This window comes from Lactuca serriola, chromosome 8, assembly GCF_051521515.1.
Source record: "Lactuca serriola cultivar US96UC23 chromosome 8, Lser_US96UC23_V15, whole genome shotgun sequence".
Lineage (NCBI taxonomy): Eukaryota > Viridiplantae > Streptophyta > Magnoliopsida > Asterales > Asteraceae > Lactuca > Lactuca serriola.
Window position 1 is genome coordinate 112,463,846 of NC_136415.1, and position 12,209 is coordinate 112,476,054.

General features: G+C 35.7%; 2 protein-coding genes across 2 annotated transcripts; one reads left to right on the forward strand and one right to left on the reverse strand.

Annotated features, from left to right (window-relative positions):
* Positions 1–6,950: 6,950 nt before the first annotated feature.
* Positions 6,951–7,343, reverse strand: LOC145067292 (uncharacterized). The gene has a single exon (XM_079014465.1). The coding sequence runs from the start codon at positions 7,341–7,343 to the stop codon at positions 6,951–6,953; it is 393 nt and encodes a 130-aa protein (XP_078870591.1).
* A 65-nt stretch (positions 7,344–7,408) lies between these two features.
* On the forward strand, positions 7,409–8,149 carry LOC145067293 (glutathione S-transferase T3-like). The gene has a single exon (XM_079014466.1). The coding sequence runs from the start codon at positions 7,409–7,411 to the stop codon at positions 8,147–8,149; it is 741 nt and encodes a 246-aa protein (XP_078870592.1).
* Positions 8,150–12,209: the final 4,060 nt, after the last annotated feature.

Consider the following 12,209-nt stretch of genomic DNA (forward strand, 5'->3'; position numbering starts at 1 on the left):
ACTAAGATTGGGAATTTTATGAAAGCATTTAGTTACTTTAGTAATTCATTATACTTATAATGGAAGGTTTCGTCCTATCCTACCCGTTCGGCTAACGACCCTCCACTAGTCAAGAGTGCGGTGGGTAAGAGTGGATACCCATTCAATCGCCATTTTATAGGCAATTTCCTTAAACACCCCTTATAGACCAGCTTCGTGAATGAGGCCTACTAACGGTAAGACTGACTTTTAGTTATACATATATATAATGTTAGACTTTTAATGTTATATATAGTATAGGGTGTATTTTTATACTTTTAAAATACTAGGTGGTCTAATTTAACAATTATACTTTTAATTCAATTAAATTGTAGACCTAAACTATTATGGATTTATTAAACTTCTTTTAATTATACACCTTAATTAATTAATAAAACCATAAGGGTGTGATTTGAACTTTTTTTTTTTTAAAAAACTATACTTGAGTTTTAGAATTTAACATTCCTAATTAAACTTTTAATCAACCTTTAAATTCCAAAACTTGAGGGCAAGTTTTGAAACATTTCAAACCAAAGGGTTTAGAATTTAAATATGCATCAAAATTAAACTATTTAATCAAAATTTAAATTCCAAAACTTGAGGGCAAGTTTTGAAACCTTTTTCAAAACATTAGGGTTTTAACTATTTAAATTTCAAAACAACAAAACTTTTGGGTTCAAATTTAAACTATAAAACCTAAAGGGCTAAATATGAAATTTTTCACAACAACAAGGATCAAATAACAAATAATTCAAATTAACATTTAATCACATAATTATCCATATGTGATTTATTTAATGATTTTTTGCAAAACAATTTATCAATTTACTCAAAATAATTAATCAATTATCTTATAAGGAAACAATTATCTTATTAATTGATAAATATCTTCAATTAGATTAAAAAATAGTCAAATATATCATATAATCGGATTAATATTAATCTAACATGATAAGGTAATTATCCCAATGCAAAAACAGCAAGAAATCCCGAGATAAGCACTGTCTGACGCACCGACTCGCCGAGTCACCCTCTGGAACTCGTCGAGTAGGGGCAACTCGCTGAGTCCACAGGGGGACTCGCCGAGTCCATCAAGCAGAACACCAAAAATCGAATTTTTAAACATATCAAGCATCAATACAATAGAAACCAATCATGGCTCTGATACCACTGATGGGTTTTGGTCATAAGACATCCTATGTGCTCATACATACCCTAAAGCTCGGATCTAGGTTTCTCTATTGTACATACTTTGAATCCAAGACTTTGAACCCTAATTCTAGCATATGGAAATCAGAATTCACATGTAAATAGGTTTAAGAACATACCTTGATTGTTATGTAGCAATAACAATCCAATTCCTCCTTGAATTGACCTTGGAAAGCAGAGAGTCACAAGTGTCACTCCTCTAATGGCTTACAAACACCATAAGCAAGTGGAGAAAGTATAAAGAGAGAGGAAGGAGGTTAGAATTCGTATTTGGGAAGGGATACCCGAATTCATGACCTTGGGGTTGTTTATATAGGTGTAGAGATAGGGTTTCAGTCATTATCCTTATCTAGTTGATTATCCATTAAGCAACCAATAAGATAATCCTTGAATCCTTATCATACTCGAATTCTAAGGCTTTCCAACCTCAAATTCGTCCACCATACTTATAAGATAATCCTTACCTTATTTTGTAACTATCACATAATTACAAATCAGCCCCTCTAGTTTAATTAATTACACTTGATCACAAAATTAATTCTCAATTAATTATTGACCAATATTAATTAAACAAATATGATTTCTCCTTTAATATATTATCCTTATAACATATTAATAAATCATATTATCCTCTCTTTCTATTTATTTCTCCAATCAAGTTGCTTTGGTGAAGGCAACCCAAAAGGACCATGCACCATCGGGTCAAGTACATACCAAAATAGTTATGGACTTAGACACTAATCCAACAAACTCAACCTGCCTCTCGGGAGGCACACCCGGTAACTCCCCCGGGAAAACATCAACAAACTCCTGACAACTGGCACATTAGAAATAGAGGTCTGCTCTCCTACCCAAGTATCAACCTCATAAGCGAAATAACCCACATACTCATGTTGAATATACTGTCGAGCCCTGGCTGCTGAAAAAAACCCTGAACCAACCCTGGTACCCTCCCCATAGATAACCAGTTATCCCCCACTTAGGGTTCGAAACTACCACTCGCTGGCCCTCACAATCAATCATGGCACCAAACTTGCTCATCCAGTCTATACCCACTATCATACATACATCCCCCATGGGGATAGAGATCCGATCAATCGGATAAGGCACCCCGAAGATCTCCAGTACACAACCCTCATACATTGCAGATGCAGAAACTCCATGTTTTTTGGCGATAGAAACCTACAATGGACAATCTAACTCCCCAATAGGCATATCAAACCCCCTACTGAAAGATCGAGATACAAAGAACCAACTCGCACATGAGTCAAATAACACAAGAGAAGGCAAATAGTTCATTAAGAACGTACCTATTTAGAGCATATACATGAGCATAACATAAAACATAATTAATAGAATAATAAATAGAAACATATCGTTCATGACATCTGGAGCTGCTCTGGACTCCTTGGCAGTGAGTTGAAAAGCATGGCCCCGAGCCCTCGGGGGCTCCGCCCTCCCCTGATGCCCATCGGTGATCCTCAAAGTGGCTGGCGATGGGGCCTGCACTGGCTTAGTGGTGATCAAAGGACAGTTGGCGTTCATATGGTCAACCTGATCATAGTGGTAGCAAATCTTGGTACTTGGAACTGGGACCGGCTGGCGACAATCCCTCGCATAGTTCCCCTTCTTTCCATATTTGTGGCATACACCAACAGATCGACAAGCCCCGTCATGAACCTTGCCGCACTTCCCACTAGTGCGACCCCTCTTACTCCCAGATCTAGTACCAGCGGCCTTGAACCGCTTCAGCGCAGGCTACAACTACGCTAGGGCATGTCTCTGCTCCCTCGCCTGGAGCTCCATCTCAATCTCCCGCCGCATGGCGGCCACTTGCAACTCCAACAATGAACCATAATGTTGCATGGATACAAACAGCCTAATGCCTGTCTTGAGCATGCTCATGTAATGCGTCATTTGAGCTTGCTCAGAAGCAGCAAACTCAGGACAAAACATGGCCTCTCCATAAACATCTTGGTGATCTTCGTCACCGACTCAGTTCTATGTCTCAAATCCAAGTATTATTGGGCCAACCTTTCACGCTCCACCAGCGGAACATATCTAGAGCGCAACATCTCTGAGAACTACCCCATCTCACAACAACCATCTACTTAGAAGAATACGAGCTAGTAATAAGTCTCCACCAATCCTTCGCTCTGGACCACAGAAGGTTCAGAGCGCACTTGACTCTCTGGTCAGTGGGCAAGAGCAATTGAAGAAAAACCCCCTCAACGTCAAACAACCACCTCATGGCTATGACCGGATCTTGAACTCCATCAAATATCAGGGACTTTGTATTATCAAAGTACCGGTACTGGAAGGCTCTCCCAACACTAATCCCTGCGGCAGCAACGGTCACAGAGGCTGCAACAGCAACAGTCTCTGAAAGGGCAGCATACCGGTCGTCAAATAACTCCATCATGGAGGTATTGATAGACCCAAATAGCTCTGGTATCTGACCCTAAACAATGGAAACAACCTCCTCTCGAATAATCTTCCGAACCAGATCCTAAGTCAATCCCGACCCATCCTGGCCATTTGGCCCGACTCCTGATCTGAATCCCGTCTCAAATCGTCTCATAACCACCATACAGAAAATAAACAAGAGATATAATATAAATGCATATAACACCATGGAGACCACTCCCTAAACAAAACCTAGGGGTTGTAACTTCCCTATAACGCGTACGAGTTATGTGCTTCTAGTAGTACGGGCCCATACTACCTTCCACACCTACCTGTATTTGTCTCGGAGGATCATCACAACAACCCTAACAATATACACTAGCATACACATACACTCTATCCTCACTTCCTAGAGGAAGGATAAACATTACACGACTGGCCGACTGACCGCACGCAACTCATCCATGAAATTTCCACCAACCCTGCAGCACTCGTGTATGCTAACCATACATAACATTGGATCCTATAGACAGTCGAAGACTTGATTCTACCCTAAGTCTACAGCTAAACAAGGAATAGGAAATAAGGCTAAATCAAACATTCTCAGGCTATAAAATCTTAGTTATGTATAATTTTGATGCATACACCAACCAACTACAGTAATGATGTCAATTTCATATAAGGAAGAATCCTAGGCTATCATGCATCATATAATCAGACAATTCTATCATGTAATTCCTAAAGATCCCTATCCTATCACTAGCATGTTGTTCTAACATATCATAATATCAAATAACAGTGTGGTAAATTAGGGTCTACTTACTAGCTCCGGCTGATCGTACACATCGCATATTCTTTTGATTATTTTGAAAACACTTTAAAAATCATTTTTAAAACCTTTTCCTTAGTTTGAGACTAGATTCACACAAGTGTTCCTCCAATTCACTCAAACCAAGGCTCTGATACCAACTTGTAACATCCATAAAATCACAAGAAATTTAAACTTTTAAAATCAACCCAAATTCATAAAATGTTTACAAATCATAGTTTTCAAGATATTTTCCAAACATCATAGTCTCCTAAAATCATAAGTCATAAACAAGAGGATGTGTATAGTTACGCCTTTGTCTTCCCACGGTCATCTGAAGTACCTAAAACCGTAACACAAAAATGTAAGCCTACGCTTAGTGAATTCCCCCAAAGTTCCACCACATAAACATAATAACAAACAACATGCATACAGAGCCTTCAGCCTGACTGGAATGTCACACTGGCCTACAGACTATTTAGACCGCTCACAGAACCTTCAGCATGACTGGACCGCCTCACCGGGCCTTCAACCTATCTGGACCGTTCTCCGGGCCTTCAGCCTAACCGTTCGCCTCTCAGGCCTTTAGTCTATCCGGGCCGCCCTGGGTTTCTTGGCCTTCAGTCTACATTGGTCCGCCTCAACCCAACCACACATAACATGTTGACATATACATAACAGATAAACATATATAACCGGTTTTACAGACAATCATGCATAACTACAAATCACTAAGCGTAGCATCATCCTATATACCAGGATACCGATCTAACAGATCATTACGGCACCATAACATACTGTCACATAACATGATATCTAATCCAATGGGCCAACCTTGGTGCCTTCGACCCGTAAATACAATGAGGAAAACTCACCTCACAGACCGGAAAAAAGTTGATGAAGTCTCGACTCTGAATCTCAGCTCTAACCCGTCACCTGTCCGATCAAATGACCAATCACAATTAAAATCCCAAAAATACCCAAAATACCCTTAGGTCAAACTTGGTCAATGTCAAAATCAAACTGGTTAAATCATTTGAGTCAACCCAATCGAGTCAACATAGAGTGAGTACACGGGGCGTACTAACGTACGTTTGGCGTACTCGAGCATTGACCACTATCGGGGTGGTTGACCTTGTAAGCGATGCGTACTCTAGGTACGTGGGGCGTACTCCTAGATGCCCAGATCTTCATTAAGAGCTTAATGGTTTAAGCTCTGACGTCCATCTTTCAGATCCATGGCTAAAATACCCTCAAGAGTCATAAAGTTTCTAACTTTTTGACTTTGCATGCCTAATAAGTGCTTAACTAAACTTCTTAATCATTAAGACCTTCTAAATGATGCATGGAGCAAAACCAACCGTTTAGAATCCATTTTTATGACTCAAGACCCTTCCAAAGGTCTGAAAGGACAGCTTAATGGGTCAAGAACATGTTATGTTCATGAATCTTCATATTTGGGACAAAAAGGATCAAAAATCATTCCAACACATGATCTAAAAGATACTTCACCAAGTTCATAACTTTTTACCTCAAAATGATGCAAAAAGGTGGTGTGATCCTGGAACTAAAGAGCTTCACTTCTCCAACAGGGTCTCTCCTTCCTTCCTTCTTCTTCAAAAGCACAAAACACACACTCTCAAGCTTAGAAATGCTTCATAAGGAGGATTAAGGTTGCAAAAACGTATCAAGAGGATGAAGGCTGATGAAGTGAGGGAAAATGAGGCTATAATGGGGTTTAAATATGAGTCGAACCCTAAAAATTAGGGTTTGCATGCCTGGTACGTACGCCCTAGTACGCTCAGCGTACACACATACGCATGTCGTACTCCCCACACTCCCAAATTACGAAAATGCCACTAGGGCCTTCTTTGCAATCTTTTTTAGGGTCCAAATTGTAATATAATAAAATTATATGATTAAAATTAGAAGTGCCTTATCATCGGGATGTTACATTGATTATCCAGTTATGCGGTTGCCCTAAATAGTGAAAAGTTAACCAAAAGTTAAGCAAATAAAGTTATCCTTATTAGGCCATCTCCAATGCCATTTAATGGGGAGTTTAATGGGAAAAAAAAAATCTAGGTGGCAGTTGAATGAACATAGAAACCATTGTGGAGGGGGTTTATTGAATGAGGGGTTTAATCCCCATTCAACCGTGGTATGTTTTTTTTTTTTTTTTCAGTTTATTATATAAGCTTTTTTTTCTCATTTTATTGTAAACACTTTTTTTTTTGTTTTTCTTTCTCAATAAAAAGTAATATTTAATATTTTTTTTACAATAAACTATATATATATATATATATATATATATATATATATATATATATATATATATATATATATATATATATATATATATATCATACTTTATTTTATTTTATATTCAATAATTTAATTTATTAAGTTACTTCATATTTTTTATTCTAAACAATAAAAAAATATATATAAATCTTAAAAACATTTTAAAAAAATAACATCTTATTTATTATAATACAACATAGTGATATTACATATTAATAAAACGTTCCCAAATATGCTCCATTAAATCATGTCGAAGAACATGATGTACGGCATTATCGCGTAGTTCAGAGTTTCTTTGAATTTGATATTGAACTTCTTCGACAGGTCCTCGATTCACACGTATAGGAGGATCAACATCATCTGACCAATTACTAATTGCATTTCCTTCATTTTCTACGATCATATTATGTAATATAATGCATGTATACATTATATCCTTTATGTTTTTAAGTTGCCACGATCTTGCTGGACCTCGTACAATTGCCCAACGAGATTGCAGAACACCAAATGCTCTCTCCACATCCTTTCTTGCAGCCTCTTGCATTTCTTTAAACTTGATCCTTTTTGGGTCGGCCGGATGTGGAAAACTTTTAACCATTGTAGCCCATTCAGGATATATACCATCTGCAAGATAAAAAAACCTATTGGAGCAAAGAAGAAGAAATGTTGTTGGCAAAAGCTTGGCTACAAATTTCAGAAGATAGAATTACCGGAAGTCAACAACGTGATAAAGAGTTCTGGAGACGAATTACTGCATACTATGAAAAAAGCAACACGTCGAACGTTGCAAGAACTCAAGCCAACCTCAAAACGCATTGGCATTACATGAACCCATTTGCAGTTGCATTTAATCAAATGTATATAGTGTTGAAAAGTCAACACCTGAGTGGATGGTCTGAGGATGATCTCAAACGTGCAACTTTTGAGCATTATCATGCTAGAAATGGTGCCGATTTTAGGCACGAACATATTTGGAATATCGTTAAAAATGAACAGAAATGGAAAGGTTCAAGCACTGCATATGGGGCATCTATGTCTTCATCAAATACAGAATCTTTCATTAACCTGGATAATGATGAAGTTACAACTCGTCCAATTGGTAGGAATGCAGCAAAAAAAGCAGCAAAAGGGAAAGCTACCAATTCCACTTCGTCATCTGGTAATAGGCTTGATGAAATACTTGAAAAACATATAGAAGAAAATAAAAAGACTTTTGAACGCTATCAAAACTCTTTGGATATGAAGAATGCATTGAAAGAAAGAAAGATGAAGATTAAAGAAGAAAAGGTAAAGAATGATGAAATTTCAATCATTTTCATGGATCCCAGTACCACGTCGGAAGATGGACGTGAAATTTGGAAAAATCGTTGTGATGAGATTAAGATAAAATACAATATGAAGTAAAATTTGTATTTTAGATATTGTACTTTTTATTTAGTATATTATTTGTAACTTTTAATTTCTAAATTGTAATCTTTAATTAATATTTAGTAATTGTAACTTTGAATTTCTAATTAATGTAATATTCTAGTTTTATTTATTAATATTATTTATAAAAAAAAAATTAAAATGATTATGTGAAAATCCATTGAACTCTTAAGAGTTTAATGGAGTATAGAGTTTAATAGGTTAAATGGTATAGTTAGTGGAATGCTGATGTGCCAATCCATTGAACTCTTAAGAGTTCAATGCATTGGAGATGACCTTAGGTTAACAAACCGAATACGCAAAAACTAAATAACCCAAATCAAATACCTCAAACTTTATTTGCTTAAGATGATTTATCCGACCGGTTTTGCCTACACCCCATTCATATCTTACATAATAAATTGGGCTTAAAAGTGTTAATAAACATAATATGGAATATATCATTTTTCGTGCTCATATGTTAAATATGTGCTGGCCTGGAAGGTCACATGACACAATATCACAAATACTACACTTAGTTGACAAAAGCCTTATTTTTTTTATTTGTTGGTAAAAATCATAAGTTTTTGGATAACCTTTTATTTTAAAAAATGAAAGGTTTTTTGAAAACTTGTGATTTTTATCAAATAAATAAATAAATAAAATTAAAAAAATTAAAAAAAAAATTATGGCTTTTTCCAACAAAACGCGTAAAACTTTTGAGGTTTTTGCTATTTTATACAAAAAGGAATTCCCAAGTTCTACTATTTGGTTGGAAAAAACCATAAATTTTTTCATTGGCAAAATTCATAAGTTTTCGGATGACTTTTCAATTTTATTAAAAAAATAGGTAATGATCGGTTGATGACTCGATAAAAAGTAAAAAATGAAAGATTTTGGGAAGAATTTTGGTTTTTACCGACTAAAATAAATTAATGTTTTTGTCAACTACGTGTGACATTTATCCAATTAGATGTGATTCCCAAGTCAAAAGCTATAATTTTGTGATAGAAATCAAAGACATTATTAGCAAGGGATTCCCTGGTCACGTCAATTTAATACTTTTCCATTTTGTTTGAAAAAAAAGAAGGATGGTCATAAAAGAAAAAGTGGACAAAAAAGCTCTCTTTTTATCAAAATAAATATTGTCCAGCCATTTTGTGAGAAAAAAAAAAAAAAAGATAAAAAAAAAAAAAGAAGGATGGCCATGAAAAAAAGAAATCTCGATTTTTGTTGATCTTACTCGATTTGAAAGAGATAAAGTACGTATTTGGGAACTCTCTTACAAAAATCTAACAATTCATATATTTTTCAAGGAATGAATTTATTATTTTTATCTTGTTTCGATCTTAAGCTAATTTGGTTACGAGGACAGAGAGAGGTGTCAAATTTATCACGCCATATAGGAATTATGACACTATTTCAAAATTTTGTTATTTATTGGGCGTGAGTTGCTATTTTTATCATGTTAAAAAAAATTAAAATAAAATAAAATACAAAGAATAAAGACCGTGTGATTGGTTGGTCAAAAAATCAAATGTGAGAGAATGGTAGGTATGTTATTGCCGAAAAAGTTGTCATTTTTGTCATGTTGATGCAGAGTGCGGTGCTCCAAATGACAACTATGCAAATGTCGAGTGGTTAGTCTGAGTAATTTGTTTGGGGTTAGGAATCTATTTTGAAAGAGGTTAGGGCATATAGGAAGCAACTCTCGCTCTTCTTTTTTTTTAGATAGGCATTTACATCTGATTTGGTTAGGAATGAGCAAAAGGACCGAACCGGCCGGAACCGGGAACCGGCTTCGGCCAAAATCAAGAACTGAACCGGCTCGGCGGTTCTACCGGTTCCGGTTCCACCGGTTCCCGGTTCCTACCGGTTCTTGTCGTGTCTTCAAATGTTGGAACCGGTCCTCGAAAAATAGCATCATACGGTTCCGGTTTTTACCGGTTCTATCGGTTCCCGGTTCCAAAAATCCACAAAAATAACGTCCCGGTCCCGGCCCGACCGGTTCCGGTTCCGGTACCGGTTCCGGCCGGTTCCTCGGTCCATATGCTCATCCCTAGATTTGGTAATATATTAAATGGCTACCAAACATTATGAATCTTATAGATTAGAGCAGTTTTTTATTATTAAAAGGCATTAAGATGTTATCAAAAGCGGACCTCAATGTGTGTACAAATGAAATGTTAAAGGGCAAATGTATCAAGCAAAAGAAAGTAAGATGATTTAAATCCTAGTGTCGAAAGTATCAAATGAAATATAATTTATTCATTTAGGTGGTTGAAGTTCTAATCCATAAATTGATTATGTTGGTTGAAGTTCTAATTCATTAAGAAAAAGCTACCAACATAATCTAACTTAATGATGAATCATGATGGGTGATGCTAACAAGACACCTTTAGACATCATATTGACTATTTTTTAAAAAGTTAATCTATAATTAAGTATTTATAACCAGTTTTTTTCGAAAAACAATATAATTTCAAACAATAAAAATATTTCAAAATTTAATAAAATAGAGTATCTTTTTATCCAACCTCGTTATAATATATATTCATAACCCTCCGGTACATACATTATTGTTTTGAACTTCAAGGTGAAACCAACGTATCATTAATAGCCATACATTATTGCAATACTATTTTCATGTCGTAAATCTTCTTTTGGATGCACATGGGTAGCATAAGGCCATAATAGTTAGTACTTTATGGCCCCAATCACAATTGACAAGAGATACCTTCTTGTTTCCATTTTGTCATCTTCGATTGTAACTCCACATAATTTATTATTTATCATTTATTCCTCTGAGGTTACCGATTCCCAAAGTTACCTTTTCATTGTACTCACATTCAATAAAATGCTATCAAAACTTTAGGTTAAACCTTGTGTTGCTCACCACAACCATTTGCAATCAACCATCACCTCCAGCGATTTTTTCTAGTCGTTGGAGGTGCATTCTCTCGTTTGTTTCTTTACCTCTACAATAGAAAATTTTCCATCGCTGCCATTTCTACCCTACTATTCTCTAAGAAAATCAATTTTCTTTTCAATCTCTTCCATATCGTTTTTCATAAACACCAATGTTTATCTCTCTAAATTTCTCATCTCAATTCTTTATGTTTTTTCGCTTTATTCTTCTACTGTCTTCTATTTCTCCTCTCCATCACATCGCCATAGCCCATGGTTTTCCCTTATGAACATTTATGTTTGATTATATTTGATTTGACGAAGGGTGTTGTTAAATTGACACCCCACACCTTATGAACATTTTTATTAAAAGTCAACCTATAATAAACTCTTTATAAATTATTTGTTCAGAAAACAATAAAAATTCAACCAATAAAAATATCTTAAAAATCAAATATGGTATCTATACTAAAAATTATCTATACTAAAAATTGGGATGTTTTTTTTACCAACCCCTTTGATGAATCCTTGATTATTATGATATTAGTTGTAATAGTACTTCGGGGCAGTAACTCAAAGTGGTACCAGGTCAGTCCCTAACTATTTGCTTCCACTAAATACGCGGTAACGCTAACTCATGTGCTGAACACAGGGTCGACGTTCTCTCCTCCCATCCTCTCCTCTCCCTACCGGTCGCCGAATATAACTCTTCTTTGCCGTTCTGGTTGGCTTAGGGCGGTCGAGGTAAGGTCAAGAAGGATAGCGTACAAGTGAAGCCCACTCTTGATTGTTAGGGATATTAATTGCACTCAAGGCTACTTAAGCCATGATCATACTAACAAAATGGAAAGCGATTATATTCAATATCATTACATTCTGTATATATCGTATAGTACTATAGTATTCCTCAAAGTGTTTGTATTAATATCATTATTAAAAGAATTATTGACAATTGGATGCATTACTTATTATTTATTACATTTTTATTATTTTATTAAGTGTTGTAATTTTTTTTAATAGTTAAACTCTTACATGTAAAAATTTGTAACTCGTAATATTTTTATTTTTCTTGATATTTGTCATATGAATAACTGTTGAGTTGCCCATGACGAACCTGGCTCATCACGTGGATCGTAAATCATGGACCATG

Bases quoted from the DNA above. Each gene is read 5' to 3' on its own strand.
- LOC145067292 (XM_079014465.1), bottom strand. From the start codon at position 7,343: ATGGTTAAAAGTTTTCCACATCCGGCCGACCCAAAAAGGATCAAGTTT.
- LOC145067293 (XM_079014466.1), top strand. From the start codon at position 7,409: ATGTTGTTGGCAAAAGCTTGGCTACAAATTTCAGAAGATAGAATTACC.